The sequence below is a fragment of the Oryctolagus cuniculus genome, chromosome 17 (genome assembly GCF_051225735.1).
Source record: "Oryctolagus cuniculus isolate XC-2025 breed Fujian yellow rabbit chromosome 17, ASM5122573v1, whole genome shotgun sequence".
Lineage (NCBI taxonomy): Eukaryota > Metazoa > Chordata > Mammalia > Lagomorpha > Leporidae > Oryctolagus > Oryctolagus cuniculus.
The window spans coordinates 54,022,453-54,042,168 of record NC_142883.1 but is presented as its reverse complement, the minus strand read 5'-3'; the positions used below and the strand labels follow the sequence as shown (position 1 = coordinate 54,042,168).

Below are 19,716 nucleotides of genomic sequence, written 5' to 3'. Positions count from 1 at the left end.
TTGAGAACACCAAGCACACTCTGCCTCAGGGCCTTTGCACTGCCCACTTCCAGAAGAATAAATTAAAACTGTGAGAGGAGTGACCTCCTGTCTGACACATGACAGTTTGAACGAATCTCACGAACATGGTGTTGAGAAAAGGATAACAACTTGGCAAATCTGTTAAAGTTAACGAAACGCGCACACATACAGAGGCAAACCTAACTCATGTTTTGAAAAGTTAGAAAGCAGTGACCCTTAGGGCTGGAAAGGGACAAGGGACCTGGGTGCTGGCTGCACAGATGTGTTCCATGTACAAGGATCCACCATGCTTGTGACACGTGCACATTTCCATGATGTATGTCAAATGTCAGTGAGATAATCGTGCTTTTAACATGCCTGGCTATTCCTACTACAGTGTCCCTCGTTCCCATGCCCACATGCTGTTACTTCTACTTCCTGGTTAGCCCCGTGGTCATGACCACTCAAATTAAGACATCCTTACAGCTGGTGTTTAATTAATTAATTTGAGGAGTAGAGACACAGAAAGAAAGAGGGAGAGAGCTCCCATCTGCTGGTTCACTCCCCAAATGCCTGCAACAGCTGGGGGCTGGGCTGGACTGAAGCTGGGAGTTCTATCCAGGTCTTCCATGGAGGTCACAGGGACCCAGTACTTGGGCCATCACTGCTGCTTCCCAGGGCCTGTATTAGCAAAAAGCTGGAGCCGGAGACTGAACCCAGACACTCCAAAGTGGGAGGCGGGCATCTTAACTGGTGTCTCAGTTATTAGGTCACATGCCTGGTCTTCTGATTTTTGATGGCACAAGGACCTGAACAGAATTTATGCTGCTATTTCAAATCCACTAAGTTCCCTTACTTATTTAAAATATTTCGTATTTGGGATAAATTTTTGGTATTCTTTTTTTAAAAAATTTATTTATTTATTTATTTGAGAGCTGGAGTTACAGAGAGGGGAGACATAGAAAGAGAGATGTTCCATCCACTGGGTCACTCCCCAGATGGCCGCAATGGCCAGAGCTGAGCCAATTTGAAGTCTAGAGCCAGGAGTTTCTTCCAGTTTCTTCTTGCAAGGGCCCAAGCCCCAAGCACTTGGGCCATCTTCTACAGCTTTCTCAGGCCACAGCAGAGAGCTGGTTGGGAAGAGGAGCAGCTGGAACTTGAACCAGTGCCCACATGGGATGCCGGCTCCACAGGTGGAGGTTTAGAATACTACCCCACAGCGCCAGCCCCAAACTCTTGGTATTCTTAGCCATTAAAAATACCAACAGTTATCGTCTTGGGGCCAAGGTCTAGGTTGGGTTCAGGGTTTGCAGTACCTTGCTTTATCTTCCCAGGTACCCCTGTTGGACAGATAAAGCAGCCAAGGCTCAGAGAAGTGAGAAACACTCCCCAAACAGTGCTCTTCCCTGTATTTCTTCCCCGTATTTCAGGCCACACCCTCACAGGGCTCATTCTGCAACAGGTTCCACTCCGTCTCCCAGTTTTCCTATGTGCCTCGTCCATCTGGTCAACCGGGAAGCTCCATGGCAAGAATTTTACAGGAAGTGAGAGCAGGCATGGTTGTGCTGAAAAATCCTAGGTCCTGATCCCGAATGCTCAGCCCGCAGCTGCAGAGGAATCCACTAATAAGCCAGCAAGCCGGGCGAGCTTTCGAAACCCTGGCAAGAGCTGTGAAACCAGACCCGGTCAGCATGTGTCCCTGAGTATCAGCATAGACACTATATTTACTCTGAAAAGCTTCTTAGTGCAACTGAGAGCTATAAATAACCAGTAGGGCCCAAGCAAGTGGCCTTAGCACATGGGTTTCCTTCCAAAAAATGCAGACCCATTTGAATTAAATTTGTAATTAGCCTTTGGGGAGGGCAGGCCCCTGGATTTGGTTTGCTTGCTTGCTTTCAGAGACACCGTGAGTAACTTCCTATTTGTTGCACTTTGGGGAATTAGCATGCTCACCGGGAGATTCACTGGGAAGCAACTTTCTTCCCTCCCCCAGAGTTTGCACAGAGCCCAGCTCCCCGTAGAAGAGGCTCCCGGCTTGGAGTGGCTCCTGCAGCCCTGGGCTTCCCCCGCACCTGCCCTGGGGTCTCTCTGCAAAGCCAAATCCTCTTCGCCCTGTCTCCTCCCCAGAACAAGATGGGGGTCATGGCTGTCCTTATGCTGCCCCTGCTGCTCCTGGCAATCAGCGGCCTCCTCTTCATCTACCAGGAGGTGTCCAGGCTGTGGTCAAAGTCTGTCGTGCAGAACAAAGTGGTGGTGATCACCGATGCCCTCTCGGGACTGGGCAAGGGTAAGCCGGCTTTGCTCTCACATGTGCCCACTGCGGTCCCAAGGGGCCAGCGGTGACAGGGTGGCGTGTGGGCTAGCCTTGAGGGGTTGCTCCTGTGTTCTCGCCTGGCGTCTATCACTAACCAGCATGCCTCTTCCCCTCAGGAGGCTCCACTTGCTTGTCTGATGAATGAGGGGGCTGCAGTACCTGGGGGAGCAGACTTAAAGTCCGAGAGCCAAGTGTGCTCTGTGGGGTTTCTAGGAGCGTTGGAACGCAAAGCCCTCGGCTGGAGCAGTGTACTGGTTGTGAGCCCAGACTCAAAGGCTAGTCTCCATTCGCCACGCCAGCACTTCACTTGCTAGGTGCTTCCTTGCTTCTCTGTCTGGGATTTCTCCTTCCTTTTTTTTTTTTTTTTTTGACAGGCAGAGTGGACAGTGAGAGAGAGAGACAGAGAGAAAGGTCTTCCTTTTTGCCGTTGGTTCACCCTCCAATGGCCGCTGCGGCCGGCGCACCGCGCTGATCCAAAGCCAGGAGCCAGGTGCCTCTCCTGGTCTCCCATGGGGTCCAGGGCCCAAGCACTTGGGCCATCCTCCACTGCACTCCCGGGCCACAGCAGAGAGCTGGCCTGGAAGAGGGGCAACCGGGACAGAATCCGATGCCCCGACCGGGACGCTGCTAGGAGCAATGGGTGAATTCACAGATGGGCGGCACTTAGGCCAGCCCCAGGAGCTGCTGGGAGCACCAGTGGAGCGTCTGTGATGCTAACACTGGGGACATTTAGGGAGAGCGTGCCCACTCACCCCACTCGTCCCTCGGTGAGCACACGTGGCCTGATTCTTTGACCCATTACCCTCTGTTGGCCTTGCAACTCCTGAGTTAGATGGTCTCAGACATTGTATCTCGGGTGGCATCTGTGACGGACGGGATAGTACATGTTCTTAGGTCTGTAAGATTTCAACTCTGCCATTCCCAAAGATGGTTCTGCAGACTTATAAGTTCCATAGTTTGGAGGTAATTCTTGCTGTTGTTTTTGTTATTTTTCATCAAGCTTAGAAGGCACACAGCCAAGCATTTATTAGTTACTCAAGTGTCCACTGAATCCACTATGACCTGAAAATTGTCCCTTCTAAAGGGTCCCTCAGGGGGAGGGGGGTTGGCACTTCCTCCCACAGCGCCACCACTGTCCATTTCTAACTGCCTCTCTTGAGAATTCCCACGGAGCCTGCTTGCAGCCCCTTCTCCTGGGCTTCCCAAAGGTACCCCAATCTGCAGGTTTTGGGGACGGATTTGGTAATGTGAGTGACCAACCTGGGCCAACAGTGCCAGAGAAGAGAAGAAACAAGGCCTAAAGCAGGCGGGCTAGGTTCTTTGTGGGGGAGGGGGGTGGAGGTGTGTGTGAGGATACCCCACATCACTGCATCTGATGCTCCAAAGAAACGGGGGGCCCGAACTCCAGCTCCAGCTTCTCCAGAGCACACACATCTGTCAGTCAGAACAGACGCAAGGCAAGAGGGTTGCCCAGGGAAGTTGGAGGAGGGATGTCCCACCTAAGGCCACGCAGGGTCGAAGTCTTTGGGAAAATCCTGCTCTCCAAATAGAACCTGCTTGCCCGGCACCTGCCAACAGCGCCTCCCTGGATACGGCCACCACCCTGCAGCCCTGCTTGCCACCCTCCTTGCTCTTCCCTCTGGGGCAGCCCCTGAGGGAGGGGCCTCTTGCCTGCCATCATATACCCACACCGTCACTGGCACATTTCTCACCCTACACCGTGTCTGTGCGCTTCTCAGTTGGTTCATTCCATATGGGCTTCCCAGAGCGCAGGATGTGTGCTGTTGGCCCCGGAGTCCCCAGCACCTAGCTCGGAGCTTGGCATGTAGCAAATTTGGACCACAGCTGTTTAATAAATCACCTGTCAAAGTGGCCCTTTGCTCCGGAAATGCATTCATGTGGAAGGCATGTTCTCATATATGCAAGCACTTCCAAGAGTTTGCAGAAAAGAAAATTTAAAATGTAAGTTTAGGCCGGCGCCGCGGCTCACTAGGCTAATCCTCCGCCTAGCGGCGCCGGCACACCGGGTTCTAGTCCTGGTTGGGGCGCCGGATTCTGTCCCGGTTGCCCCTCTTCCAGGCCAGCTCTCTGCTGTGGCCCGGGAAGGCAGTGGAGGATGCCCCAGGTGCTTGGGCCCTGCACCCCATGGGAGACCAAGATAAGCTCCTGGCTCCTGCCATCAGATCAGCGTGGTGCGCCGGCCGCAGCGTGCCGGCCGCGGCGGCCATTGGAGGGTGAACCAACGGCAAAGGAAGACCTTTCTCTCTGTCTCTCTCTCTCACTGTCCACTCTGCCTGTCAAAAAAAAAATGTAAGTTTATTCTTGTGCAAAAACAAATATTTTAAATTCGTGCACAGTTTGTTTTTTTTCACACCATGCGCTGCTGGTGTGCCCCTTGTGCACATGAACGTCAACATGTTGGCACCCAGGTAAACTCTGTTGAGGTTTCATGGCCTGGGATATGGTTTCTCTTGGTACAAGAACTGTGAGTGCTTGACATGATGGTGTGTCTGCTCTTGCTGGGTAGAGGGTCCCACCAAGGTCTTAGTTCCTGTTGATTGAGGGAGTTTCTGAGTTCTTCCATATCTTGGCCAGGTTTTTGTCTTATTGGGTAGAACTGCTGTCCTATGTATTGCCAAGACATATATATTTGTTTTACTGGCCTCGTTTACTTTTTAAAATCTCACTCTGTTCTGCCCACATCGTACAAATCAGGAACATGAGCGTACTTCAAAACTCTCAAGGGAATTAGAGGGTAAGTTTATTTTGGTGGAAAAAATGAGAAATCCATGCATATGGAGAACATTCATAAAATGTGTAGAAAAGTTTGTAGAAAAAGTTCATGTCAATGCATATTATGGGAAAATCTACACCTGGATTTGAACTTTTTGCACTAGTAACTTTGAATTCCATTTTCCCATGAACCTTTAGAAATACTGCCCTACATCTCAGGAGCAAAATGGCATTCCCAGAGGAATGTGGCCTGGTCTGTGGTAGTATTCTCTTTAACTGTATCTCATTGACCCACCCTGGACAGAAATGCAAAGCAGGAAAAAAATAAAGTCCAAGTCCAAGTATTTAGAAGTAACTTGAGAAGCCGGGCGTGTGTGACCTTAGATGAATGCCTCGCCTTGCCATTGCTGCTGACGGCAGTGACTCTGGGTCTGAACTGCTCCATTTCCCAAGTCCAAGGCAAAGGGAAAAGGCAGGGCACCAAGTGGGTGATCCAGGCGATGCACAGTGCACAGCACAGCCCTAGCTCCGTGGAGCGCGGGTGAGACACCCGGACAGCAGCAAGGAGCCAGGGCCACGTTGTTGAGGTGGGAAACCAACAAGACAGACAAAGAGCAGAATGTCTAAGCATCGCCCGCACGTGGGGGTTGTGCCATCTTGTAGCCACTGTGCTGCAGCAATGCAATGAATACCAGCTCTGCCTGTGCTCCAGCTCGTCTACGATACACACGTGGCTGAAGGCAAGCTGATCAATGACCAGCGACCAGCGGCATCTCAGGTTTGATGAACTACGGAAGGAGAGGGCGGATGATGTGGCACAGTGGTTAAGCTCTGCTTCAGATGCCTGCAGCTCACATTACAGGGCCAGGAGTCGGAGTTCTGGCTCCACTTCCATTCCAGCTTCCTGCTAACATTCACCCAGATGATGGCTCAAGGAGCTGGGTCCCTGGCACCCATAGGGGAGACCCTGCTGAGTCTCTGGCCTCCAGCTTCAATCTAGCCCAGATCCAGCTGTCAGGGGCATCTGGGGAATGAGTCAGAAGATCTCAATCTCAATCTCTCTCTCTTTCTGTGTGTGTGTGTGAAATTCTTCCTTCCAAATAAATACATTTTTAAAATATAACAATACATGCCCATAAATGAAACTGCTGAGTTGAAGTCCTCACTTTTAAGGACACTGTCAGCCGGTACCACAGCTCACTTGGCTAATCCTCCGCCTGCAGCGCCGGCACCCCAGGTTCTAGTCCCAGTTGGGGCGCCGGATTCTGTCCCGGTTGCCCCTCTTCCAGGCCAGCTCTCTGCTGTGGCCCGGGAAGGCAGTGGAGGATGGCCCAAGTGCTTGGGCCCTGCACCCGCATGGGAGACCAGGAGAAGCACCTGGCTCCTGGCTTCGGATCGGCGCAGTTCTGTCTGTTGCAGCCATTTGGGGAGTAAACCAGCAGATGGAAGATCTCTCTGTCTCTGCCTCTCTGTAACTCTGTCTTTCAAATAAATAAATATTAAAAAAAAACAAAAGAAGTGGGATGCCGGTGTCACACCACAATGCCAACTACCTTAGCCAACGTCTACATTAGGGTCTTTTTTCCTAATTGATGTGTTAAGAATTCTTTGCCTGTGAAGCAAATTAATCCTTTTCTAACCTAGGAGTTATATATATACTATTTTTCAATTTATCTTGTCCTTCATTTATGTGTGTAGGGTTTTTTTTGATAAAAGAATGTTTTTAAGGGTAAACTCTATGAATTATTTTTGTCATGATTTCTCCCTTTCTCCACTGCAAGGAATATGCAGCCTTCACCTCTCCTTTCTTCTAGCTCTTTTATGGTTCCACTCCCACAATTAACTGTTTGGTGCATTTGGAGTAAGGCATCTTGCTTCTTCCCCTTCCAAATAGGCATCCAAATGGCAATCTTTAAAAATATCTTTTCCCATTGATTCATAGACTAAATTCTTTTCAATGCCTCGCTTTATTTTCACCAATATTTCTATCTGTACTTGAACTGCTACACTCCACTTTAATTTCTATAGCTTTATAGTACATTTTTCAAAAATATTTATTTATTTATTTATTTATTTATTTGAAAGGCAGAGTTACAGAGAGGAAGAGACAGAGAGAGAGGCCTTCCATCCAGTGGTTCATTCTCCAAATGACTGCAACAGCTAGAGCTGGGCTGATCCGAAGCCAGCAGCCAGGAGCCAGGAGGTTCTTCTGGGTCTCCCATGCAGGTGCAGGGGGTCCATCTTCCACTGCTTTCCCAGGCCATAGCAGAGAGCTGAATTGGAAGTGGAGCAGTCAGGACTCTGACCGGCACCCATATGAGATGCCGGCACTGCAGGCGGTGGCTGCACCCACAGCGCCTGCCCCAACATAGTACATTTTAATAACTGTCTCTTGAAATGTTCTTTGATTTTCTCCATATTTATTATTCCAATTCAAGGGTATAAATTACTCCATGTAAAGTTTAGAATCTCCCCATCATTTCCCAAGACACATTGGGATTGTGATTTATTGCACCCAATTGACTGGGGGATGAATTGATATCTGTATTGAATTTTGCCATCCAGAGACTTCACAGCCAGCCTCTTTCCCTTGAAGACACCTATGCTGAGGGAACTCTTCCACTCTCCATGGTTCCTAACTACTTGAGGTGGCTTTGCTAACACGGTTGCTTCCTGGTAGTGGTGTCTGCCACATGACCACAGCTTGCCAGCTCCCAGCTCTCTCAGATGCACCTGCTACAGCCGTTCTCAGCACAACCCGAGACGGCTCATCCCTAGCTCTCTACCTGTCTCCTGTGTTGGCCCTTTCTTCCTTTGCTCCTGCTTAGACTTCACGGTCCAGCCCATTCAGTGGCTCTCTCTCCAATACCACCATTCCCCTGCCCACACTGCTGTCCTATGAAACCCGAGCCAGCGGCCCCATTGGCCACCTTTGTTCCGTCAGCATCAGGCTGCTGAGCCCTGGAGGAAAAAAAAAAATCACACAACTACAAGGTGACGTAGAGCCACTACAAGCAGAAGACCCAGCCTCCGTGGGCAGTCATGCTGCCAGCTTATCCCTCAGTGTCCCCAGTAGATCTGGCTGGGTTGAGCCATTGGCGCCTCCCCCAGATCCCTGAGCTGGGCCACGTCATCCACTCCCCAGGCTGGTGAGTATCGGCTGCTGATGGATTGCAGGAGTCCCTTTCCCCAGGGACTTATCCTCTGCCGATGAGGACCCAGGACCCCTGCACTCAGCCCCACCTGGTTCACTCAGGTGTGCAAAACGCCCGTCCTCTGCCTCCAGGTGGGGCCGCTCTGCAGAGTGGCCTAGACTAGACTTTACCTGCAGGCACTTCCCTGCCCAGCACCCGTGCCACATCCTCACCCCATAACCGATGATCTCTGAGCAGCCCCCACCCCCGCTCCGGGATGAATCCTCACCACCTGAGTCCCCACCTCAGATGTCGCTGCTAGAGAGCCTGACCCTACCTCCCATGCTTAGGGTGAGAAATAAATGAACTCAGACACACAAGGTCTCGTCCAATAGCTCCTGGAACACAGAAACTCTCTAAAGGCGTGAGCTTTGGTTGTTTTTGAGTGTCAGAATGACTGCTAACCAGGAATGCTGTGTGTCTACAAACTCTTACCCAGTTGAGAAAGTCCCATATTGGTGATTTGAATCAGGAATTGGTCCAGAGTAAAATTAATTAGAAAGCAGACTGCCTTTTAAAAAATTAAAAAAAAAAAAAAAGGCCCTGATCCACAGAGAAAATACAGAGGCGATAGATGGCATTTGGTCTGGAAAATCTCTTTAGATTGAGATATCTTTAAGGCTGGGTCATAAAGGCTAGGGGGACAGGGTCATTGTTCTGTTTAGTATGAGAACCATAGAGCAAGAAAAGCACTGCTCCACCCGCTGTGAGCTCCCCTGCATAGGAAGCGACCCACCTCGGGCTGGAAGTGACAAAAACGCCTAGTCTGAGAAGGGGGTTGAGTGAAAGACCTCCTGGTGCCGGTGCTTTGAGTTCCTGAGTTCATGGGGGGGGGGGGGTTCACATCAGTGGCTGCGTCCACAGAGTGCACCCTGCCCTTCCTCCTTCTTCCTCACAGAATGTGCCCGAGTATTCCACATGGGTGGGGCGAGACTGGTGCTGTGTGGGAAGAACTGGGAGAGGCTGGAGAACCTGTACGATGCCTTGATCAGCGTGGCGGACCCCAGCAAGGTAAGGTCTTCCAGCAGGTGGCGCTGGTGGCTCCTGGGCGCCCTTAGCCTCCATGCATTGTGAAGGAGCTAGCTCCTGGGAGGCCAAGTGCAGGAAATGCGGCGATTGATCTGGGGCGATGTGAAGTGATGGTCGCACTGACCTTGACTGCCAGTCATAAAGGGTTGACTTGCTTTGAGCATTCACCGTGCCAAAAATGTGTCCTCTGGCCACTGACCTTTGCCCTGATTCTATGCAGGATCAACAAGGACCCAGAAAACAGGGAATACCAGAGGTATGGGTTGAATTTAAACACTGATGGCTCTTTAAAAAAAAAAAAAAGAAATTTCAAATGATATCTGCTTCAAAGAAATCAGGCAGGGGCCGGCACTCTGGCATAGTAGGCTAAGCCTCTGTCTGTGGCACCAACATCGCTGTGGGCGCTGGTTCGAGTCCTGGCTGCTCCACTTCTGATCTAACTTGGGAAAGCAGTAGAAGATGGCTGAAGTCCTTGGGTCCCTGCACCCACGTGGGAGACCCAGAAGAAGCTCCTGGCTCCTGGCTTCGGGTCAGCACAGCTCCGGCCGTTGTGGCCACTTGTGGAGTGAACCAGTGGATGGAAAATCTCTCTCTCTCTCTCTCTCTCTCTATCTGCACTCTACCTCTCAAATAAATAACATCTTTAAAAAAATCAGGCAAATGAAATGCCCCCCACCCTACCAAGCCGCCACCCTATGATGGGAGACAGTTGCTCAGAGATGCTTGGCTTTGCTCAAGAGAGAGTGGTGATTAAGGGAGGTAGCAAAGTGTAATGAAGAGAATGCACCTGACAGACCAGGCAGGCACCTCAGGAAAGAACTGAAAACCCAGCCTGTATTCAACTCAGCCTGTATTCAGACTGGAGGTTTTTTATTTTTCTTTAAGATTTATTTTATTTATTTGAAAGGTGGAGTTATGGTGGGGGTGAGGGGAAAGAAATAGAGAGAGAGAGAGATGTTCCATCTGCTGGTTCACTCCCGAAATGGCCACAACAGCCAGTGTTGGGCCAGGCCAAAGCCAGGAGCCAGGAGCTTCTTCTGGGTCTCCCATGTGGTTGCAGGGCCATCTTCCCCTGCTTTCCCAGGCACATTAGCATGGAGCCGGATGGGAAGTGGAGCAGCCGGGACTCAAACCGGTACCCATATGGGATGCTGGCACTGCAGGTGGTGGTTTAACCCACTATGCCACAGTGCTGGCCCCCAGACTGGAGTTTTTATGGATATAGGTATGGGCTTCCCGTTTCTCACCCCTCCCGTTCCCCCTCTCCAGGATATTACTGGGTAGAGAGCTTGTCTGAAATTCCTACCAGGGCATTATGGGTGCAGCATTATAGCACCTGACAGCCCTCTACACCCAGGGCAGGCTTCTACATTTCCTCTCTCATTCGACTGCACAAGTATTCCCACGTTCTTTGGCCCCTCTTACATGCACAGGCTAATGTCTACCTTGCTACCGAACAATCCAGAAATAAACACTTATTTCAGTGTAGCTCACGTTGTCAAGGCATTTTCAGAGCTCACTTTAGGGCTTCTTTTTTAAAAAAAAATCTTGACCCTTGGGGCCAGCGCTGTGGCGTACTAGGCTAAGCCTCTGCCTGCAGCACCCACATTCCATATGGGCACTGGTTCACGTCCTGGCTGCTTCACTTCCAATCCAGCTCTCTGCTGTGACCTGGGGAAGCAGTGGAGGATGGCTCAAGTGCTTGGGTACCTGTACCCACATGGGAGACCCGGAAGAAGCTCCTGGCTCCTGGCTTTGGCCTGGCACAGCCCTGGCTGTTGCAGCCATTTGGAGAGTGAACCAGTGGATAGAAGACCTTTCTCTCTGCCTTTACCTCTCTCTTGTCTGTAGCTCTACCTATCGAATAAATAAATAAAATCTTGACTCTTGAGTTTGGATTTGGTGTTTGAAAACAGGGCCGGCGCCGCGGCTCAATAGGCTAATCCTCCGCCTGCGGCGCTGGCACCCCGGGTTCTAGTCCCGGTTGGGGCGCCGGATTCTGTCCCGGTTGCTCCTCTTCCAGTCCAGCTCTCTGCTGTGGCCCGGGAGTGCAGTGGAAGATGGCCCAGGTGCTTGGGCCCTGCACCCCATGGGAGACCGGGGGACTTTCTCTGCAAGGGCATGTAGCTGAGATGCTGGGACTACACTTACCCCAGGGTCTCAGTGATTTTCCCATCCACCCCTCATTTCCAGACCAATCGAGTCTTAGGGCTGAACACACCTAAAACACCGAGAGTGTGATTTGGCTACTGAGGACTGTGGTTGGAAGCCAGTTTGGAAAGCAGTTCCCAGAGTAATGACATCACCAGTGGACTCAGTGCACCGCCTGCAAAGGCTGCATACTGAACACCGCATATGATGAAGTCTTTACCGGAAGTCCAGACTTTTCACTGCCTGTTCGTGTTTAGGTTGATCACTGTTGTTACTGGTTCTCAAGGATGGCTTCTCTATCCATCTCCTTAGTCTCAGAGTCACTCCTGCTTCTTCCTCCCATCTGATTTATCTACGTATTTCACGGCCATTCCATGAGCCTTGAATTTCCAAACAGGCGGCTCTTAGACTGAGGCTGTCCAAGGTCTCCCGGGTGGGGGGCTGGCGGTGGCGGGGAGGGTCCCACACATGCACTGATGCTCTCTCGTTGCGTCTGCAGACATTCACGCCTAAGCTGGTCCTACTGGACTTCTCAGACATCAGCTGTGTCCAGGATGTGGCCAAGGAAGTCCTAGATTGCTATGGCTGTGTGGATATCCTTATCAACAATGCCAGCATGAAGGTGAAGGGGCCTGCCCACAAGATTTCTCTGGAGCTCGACAAAAGGATCATGGATGCCAATTACTTTGGACCCATCACGTTGACCAAAGGTCTTGTGCGTTTGATGTTTCCTTGGATTTCTGGGATCCGGGAAGCTTGGGAGGGTTGTAACAACTAGCCAGGCAGTCATCCACGTCCAAATGGGACTCCCTAACCCCTCAGGAGAAAAAAAAATCCCTGCTTATTTGGTAAAAGCTTTCAATGTTCTCCCTGTGAATGCTGATCAAGGAAAAAGGATTTCAAACAAGTTCATGGAAAACTGGAAGTAAAAACTAAGTTTATTTTAGTGCAAGAATGGTTCTGAAATCCATGCACCAAAGCTCATGGGATATGCGTGCTATGCAAAAACTAGGCGCGGACTTCAAAACTTTGGGGCACGAAAATACTTACCTTTTAATTCTGTTTTTCATGAACTTTTTGGGCTGCCCTCATACCTTCTTAGTATAGCCCAACCTCCCTCTCAGTGAAACCCCTCTCTCCTATCCCTACCCCTTCCTTCTCACTCATATTCATGGTTCATGGTTCCCTTCAGTTCAATACCTGTGGGCCACAGTCTGCATCCTTGGCGTGTGCTTCGCTGTATCAGCCTTGTCGTTGATCTCTTAGCCATGACAGCTGGCCAGAGGTAGAGATTCTGTCCTCAGAAATAAATAAGAAAATGTGTTTAGCCCCAAACTACAAGAGACCCAGCATTCTGTCACTCCCCTCGCAGAAACAAGAGAAGCAGTGGCTCCAGGATGGGTCTATGTGAGGGGCCCAGGAGACACCCAGGTGGAGGAGATTCCCCACCGCTAAGTTCAAGTGCAGGTGGACCGCCAGGGAGGCTGGGGCTGCTGATGACCATGAAATAGAATCTCCAATGGTGCCCACAGATAATGGTTTCCTCCAGCCCAGTCCCCGTGGCCACACCAGCAGGCCAGCAAAAGTGTGCCATTCACCCGCCTTGGTCAGGGACAGTCTACTGGTAGCAGCAGCGTGAGGAACGCAACTACTGGGATAGAAAATTCTAGGCCTGGGTTCTCCCCCCGCCCCCGGTGAGACCCCTCACCGCCTGAGGGACCTGAGTTTTGTCACGAGCTCTGGGCCTCAGCCTGCCCACCTCCAACAGAAAGCACCTGGACCTAACTCCCCATTCTGCGAGTCAAGTCCTCAACTACCCTTTCTTGTTTTGCCCTATCTCCACTGTTATTTACTTAATACCTTTGCATTAGGAAGAAATCTGTATAATAACAACAGACCTTCCAAACCCCTTTCACTCTCAATTAATGCAAGGCAACCTGAAAACCATACAAGGTTAACACTCTCCACATAGCCTGGGGATGCTCAACCTCTCCTCCCTCTGTTAATGCGAGCAAGAAAGGCATTAAAGAAAGGCTAAAACCCCCTTGTGACTTCCTTCTTGAAGAAAAGGAAATACCATTCTGACTGTTAAAATCAGTGTCACTTAATTCCTGCACACTGGTGGCCATTTAAAATCACCCAGGGGAGCAGGCATTTTAGTGGTTAAGATGCCCATGTCCTTCATCAGTGTACCTCGATTCAATACCCTGCTCCAGCGCCTGCATCCAGATTCCTGCTAATGCAGACCCTGACTCGAATGGTCTCTCAAGTACTTGGGCCCCTGTGGGAGACCAGGACTGAGTTCCCGGCTCCCAGCTTTGGCCTGGCCATTGTGGGCATTTTAGAAATGAACAACAGGGCCGGCGCCACGGCTCACTAGGCTAATCCTCCGCCTGCAGCGCCGGCACCCCGGGTTCTAGTCCCGGTTGGGGCGCCAGTTCTGTCCCGGTTGCTCCTCTTCCAGTCCAACTCTCTGCTGTGGCCCAGGAAGGCAGTAGAGGATGGCCCAAGTCCTTAGGCCCTGCACCCGCATGGGAGACCAGGAGGAAGCACTTGGCTCCTGGCTTCGGATCAGCGCAGCGCCGGCCGTAGCGGCCATTTTGGGGGTGAACCAACGGAAAAAGGAAGACCTTTCTCTCTGTCACTCTCTATCACTGTCTAACTCTGCCTGCCAAAAAAAAAAAGAAAGAAAGAAAGAAATGAACAACAGGACAGGAATATGTCCTCTCTTCTCTCTCTCTCTCTCTCTCTCTCTCTCTCTCTCCTTCCCTCCCTCTCAATACATCACATTTTAAAATAAATCAAACCACCAGCTGAGCCTGGCCCACCCCTTGAGCGTAGCATTCTGGACCAACAACTGTGGGCTCCACTGCATCTCTGCCCTGCCACGCTCCCATCTCCACTGGGCCTCGTGGTCACTGAGGGACCCAGGGTCACGCCACGTGTGTTGCAAGGGCTGGGGGAAGGGGTCTGTCCGCAGCTGCCTGACTTGGTCTCAGATTTCTAACTGTGGTTTCCTGTCCTGTGTTTTCCAGTCCTGCTTCCCAACATGATCTCCCGGAGAACAGGCCAAATCGTCTTAGTGAACAACATCCAGGGCAAGTTTGGAATCCCATTCCGGACAGCCTGTAAGTTGCCTGGACGATAACGCTATGGCTTTGGCTGTGTCTGAGACAGGGCACGTGGTCCCAGGGAAGGGGTTGGGGTCTAGAGATGAGACAGCTGGGCTTCCTTTCAGATCTTCAGCTCCTCTCTTTCGAGCACATGCGGGTGCGACATGCGGGTCACCATGCGGGGCTGAGACGAAAATGATAAGGTCTCTTGCCCGCCAAAGTGCAGGTGGGCAGGACGTGCACTGGCTGAATATGCCAAGGTCAGATGAAGGTCGTGTTTCTTCCTTTTTTTTTTTTTTTTTTTTTTACAAATAGAGTTAGACAGTGAGAGAGACAGAGAGAAAGGTCTTCCTCCCGTTGGTTCACCCCTCAAATGGCCGCTGCGGCCGGCGCTGCACTGATCTGAAGCCAGGAGCCAGGAGCTTCTTCCTGGTCTCCCATGTGGGTGCAGGGGCCCAAGCACTTGGGCCATCCTCCACTGCCTTCCTGGGCCACAGCAGAGAGCTGGCCTGCAAGAGGAGCAGCCGGGACTAGAACCCGGTGCCCATATGGGATGCCGGCACCGCAGGCGGAGGATTAACCAAGTGAGCCACGGCGCCAGCCCCGAAGGTCAAGTTTCTAACCCAGATGCACAACCCCAGTTCGAGTGCCCCTTCCTTCACAAAGGACAGGAAAGATTGGGAGAGGGAAGGATGCGTGCACACTGCAACATGGAAGGAGACGGGAGATGTTCTGAGGAAAGAAGAAGGGGAAAGGAGAGGGGAGAAATCCAGAGAAGCAAGACTTCCAGCTGTGCACCCATGGGAGCCAGCTGGAAAAATTCTGGAAAATTCTCTCGAATCAGATTCTGGGTGGGCAGGGAACGTGCTGTCTGCATTCCTTTGTAGACCAGGGTGCAGAACAGGAGCTCAGAAAATTTTTCATGGAGAGAAGGGTGGGAAGAAGAAAGGGAAGAAAAATGGGTATGTCCCTTGTGTCAGTCTTCCCCGGGTGGGAGGCTCGCATATAGAGATGTGTTCCTCACTGGTCTGGAGGCAGAAGTCCACGGTCAATGTGTTGGCAGGGTTGGTTTCTTCTGAGGTCTCTCTCTTTGGCCCATTTTTTGCTGTGTCCCCACTTGGTCTGTGTGTGTGCAAATCCTCTCTTCTCAGGTTCTGTGGTGCCGTGGATTAAACCTTGTCCCATATGGGCGCCAGTTCGGGTCCCGGGTGCTCCACTTCCAATCCAGCTCCTTGATAATGCACCTGGGAAAGCAGCAGAAGATGGCCTAGGTGTTTGGGCCCCTGCACCCACGTGGGAGACCCGGAAGAAGCTCCTGGCTCTTGGCTTTGGCCTGGCCCAGTCCTGGCCATTGTGGCCATTTGGGGAGTGAACCAGCAGATGAAAGCTTTCTCTCTGTCTCTTCCTCTCTCTACGTAACTCTGCCTTTGGAAGAAAAAAAATATTCCCTGTTCTCATAAGGATCTTTATGAGATTGGATTAGAGCCCATCCTAATAGCCTCATTTCGACTTAATTACTGCTTTAAAGACCCCATCTCCAGACAGGGTCACCTTCTAAGGCACCAAGAATTAGGTGGTCAGTGTAGGAATGAGGGTCATGCATAATCCATCCCATAAGAGACTCCAGTACAGCTTCCTCTTTCTTTTTGGATTTGCATGAGTTAGTTAAAACCTAAGGTGCTATACACCCGTGACGTAAGCATGAGGAAACCTGTCAATCCCCCAAGTTCTAATGGCAATGAGAATGGCTTAGCTCAACAGGCGTCACTGGAGACCCAGGGTCATGCCACGACATTGCTCTGTCTGATTTCATCTTCCACATTGGTCAAAGCTGGGGTCCCCGCCTTGTCTGGGTTCTGGCTGGGAGGGAGACAGGCGAGGCTGACCAATGACTCAAGCCTCAGCCTAAGAGGGGGCCCATGTGGTCTCTGCTCACATCCTGGGGATGGTGGGGGAGTGAGCTCGGTTCTGTGTAGCTGCAAGGGATGCTGGGAAGTGCAGTCCGGCCATGGCCCAGGAAGAATGGAGCTTGGCCTCCACCCAGCAGTCCTGGCCACATCACCCATGCTCCTCTCTTCCCCGGTTCACTTGGGAATCTCACCTCCATCCCTTCTATTTTAAACTTTCCACACGAGTTATTTTCGGGAGCTGGATGACTTTTTAACTTTCCTTGCCCTCTGCCTTTGTTCACTGAACAAACAGCAATGGGATGCCAGGTGTTGGAGACACAGCGGGGTCTGAGCACTGCCGTGGGCCCTTTGGCCCCCAACCCCCAGAGGACAGAGGCACTGGTCTCCTGGGAGCAGCTCTTCAACATGGCACCCGGGACTAAGAATCCTAATGATGCTGTCTCCACCCTGCCAACAGCCGGGCTCCGGCCTCTCTGCGTTTGGAGAACTGGGGGTGCGGGGTTTCCCATATAAATGTCAAGGCTATGAAACTGACTATGCCTGTTTTCAAGGAAGCCTTGACTTACCTAAGGATGGCCCTTTAGCTGTCCTGCTGGCAGTGTGGATATGCCAAAGAAAAGCTAGAAAAGGCTTCTTGTAGGTGACAACATGAAAGTGCATCTTTTCTTGCAGTTTATTGATGTAACTGCTCTATGTTATTACTTGCTGTTAATCTTTTACTGTGCCTAACTTATTAGACTTATCATGGATATGTGTGTAGAGGAAAAAAATCATAATAGGATTCAGGCATCCCTGGGGGCCTGGGAACATATCTGCCATGGGGGAGGGGAAACCATTGCCTAAACCAGGGAGTAGGAGGAGGGTACACAGGCTGAAGCAGGTGTCCTTCAGTTGGGTTTGGCCAGCATAATGGCAATTTCTTTTTAATTTAGTCATTTAGCATTTGATTATTTAAATATTGGGACATTTTCAGTAAAAATCAGGATTTCTACTTTCTCCAGGAGAACCCGGCACTGCAGAGCCTGCCTGTGCCTGGTGGTAGCTGGCAGGAGCCTAGTGGTGAGGCCCCCTGTCTGTTTCCCACCTGGCCTCTTTTGGAGCTTGCTGAAAACCAAAGGACTCTGGTGGGCCAGGCATTGTGGGACATGCTCCTCGAGCCTCATCAGGGAGCCTCAGGGAGGGGCGTGCGTGGGGAGTGGGGGCCAGCCCGGCTCATCAGGCGGGGAGACGGGGGCAGCTGACTGGTTGCAGGTATCCGGGCATGGTAATACGGGCTGCCGTAACCCCCACCTCCTCACTCCACCTCCAATAGGCACCCTGAAAAGTGGAACTGGGCCCCTGCTGCCCAAAGTTCCAAGGAATGTCCACACTGCCTTTTCTGGAACTCCCAGGCTGAGTCTGTTTACAAAACCCACAGAATCCATGATTTGAATGGAATGCGGGGAGATTCCACAGACAGGCTCTGTACAGCAAAGGGGGCGGGGTGCTGGGCAGGGACAGACAACAGGGGAGATTTGAGTTGCAGGCCTGCCCAGGCCCCCAGCTGGCCCAGGACCAGGGACAAGCCCCTTGCTCCTGGCTTTCCTGGGAAACAGTTGGGCATTTGCTATGTTTTCTCATTTGCTTCTCAAAATCACCGGGTGAGGGAGATCTCACCCCCATTTTCCAGATAAGAGAACGGAGCCTCAGAGAGGGAGAGTGACTTGTCCAAGCTCACACAGCAGACAAGTGACTGAGCCGGGGTCAGTCCCAGCCCTGCCTCTGGCCACCTCTTCCACAGGCGCGACCCTGGAGGCCACCGCCAGCTCCGGGCTCCCAGGACCGCGCCCGGTGGGCTCTCTGGTCTTCAGTGGCCTCCCCGTCCAGGGAGCAGGGGCGAGGCCCCTCCCAGGCTCACCTCCCGCCATTCCTCTTTCCAGATGCAGCCTCCAAGCACGCCGCCCTGGGCTTCTTCGACTGCCTCCGAGCCGAAGTGGAGGAATTCGACGTGGCGGTCAGCACCGTGAGCCCCACTTTCATCCGCTCCTATCACGTCCACCCAGGGCATGGAAACTGGGAGGCCTCCATCTGGAAATGTGAGGTTCCAGACAGATGCTGGAGGGGTGGGGTGGGGGTGCGCCCCTGGGCGGCGGTGTTCCCGAGAAACATGAGTGGCTGGGAGCAGCAGGTGCCTGTCTGTCTCTGAGCCTGTTTCCGGTGGGTGGGATTTGGGAGCCAGGATTTGGGCTTTTTTTTTTTTTTTTTTTTTTTTTTTTTTTATTCATTCCTCTGTTCCTAGCCGCCTTGCCAAGTTGTCAGGATGGGGAACTGGGCCCCACGTTCTAGATGAGGGAGAAGCCCCAAAGGGATAGGAGTATCCGGGGAGGGGACCTGACCCGCGTCCCGCCGCGTCCCGCCGGCCGCCCAGTCTTTTCCAGGAAGCTGACCTACGGCGTGCACCCCGTGGACGTGGCGGAGGAGGTGATGCGCACGGTGAGGCGGAAGAAGCAGGAGGTGCTCATGGCCAACCCCATCCCCAGAGCCGCCATCTACGTGCGCACCTTCTTCCCGGAGTTCTTCTTCGCTGTGGTAGCCTGTGGGGTCAAGGAGCAGCTCAATGTCCCGGAAGAGGGCTGACCACGGGGGCCCTGCCCTGCCCCGCCCCGCTGGCCCTGACAGCAATAAAAGCTTTCCTGGTAGCCGCTGTCTCTCCTGCCTTCCACCCGGCCCCGGCGCCTGCGCAGCCATGGCCCTAGCCTGTCTGTCTCCTGAGAGGCTTCTTGCATATAGGGGTCTCCCTCTCCTCCTCCCCCTCCCCAGGGCACCCTTCCAGAGGCTTCCCTGCTGTGCAGGGTGGCAACCAGAGATGCAGGCGTCGTCATGGTCACATCCCCACACTGGCGCGCGCGTGCACACCCACATACACACACACACACACACTGCTCATTCAGAAAACTACACTCATCTCCTACAAGGCTGACCTGCCCGGCCAGCTGTCAATCACAGGAGCAGGGGCTGGCTGTCCCCTCGGACAACACTGCTGCACGAGAACGGGCTGCAAGGATGACTTAAAAAAATTATTTATTTATTTATTTGAAAGGCAGAGTCACAGAGAGAAGGAGCGAGGGTGAGAGAGAAGAACCTCCATCCGCTGGTTCACTCCCAAGATGGCCGCCGAGGACAGGGCTGGGCCAGGCTGATGCCAGGAGCCAGGAGCTCCATTGTGGTTTCCCACGTGGGTGACAGGGACCCAAGCAGCTTCCACTGCTCTTCCCAGAGGCAGCAGCAGGAAA

General features: G+C 52.1%; 1 protein-coding gene across 2 annotated transcripts; it reads left to right on the top strand.

The window, feature by feature from the left end:
- Window positions 1–1,729: 1,729 nt before the first annotated feature.
- Window positions 1,730–19,122, top strand: DHRS7C (dehydrogenase/reductase 7C). 2 transcript variants are annotated; one of them, XM_002718963.5, is made up of 7 exons: window positions 1,730–1,906; window positions 2,128–2,287; window positions 9,140–9,252; window positions 11,921–12,131; window positions 14,457–14,549; window positions 18,364–18,519; window positions 18,852–19,122. In XM_002718963.5, the coding sequence occupies exons 2-7, from the start codon at window positions 2,134–2,136 to the stop codon at window positions 19,058–19,060; spliced, it is 936 nt and encodes a 311-aa protein (XP_002719009.1). In that variant the 5' UTR covers window positions 1,730–1,906; window positions 2,128–2,133; the 3' UTR covers window positions 19,061–19,122. The 2 variants fall into 2 exon arrangements, with proteins under 2 accessions (XP_002719009.1, XP_069917485.1); XM_070061384.2 differs by having other exon boundaries at window positions 1,745–1,906; window positions 2,206–2,287.
- Window positions 19,123–19,716: the final 594 nt, after the last annotated feature.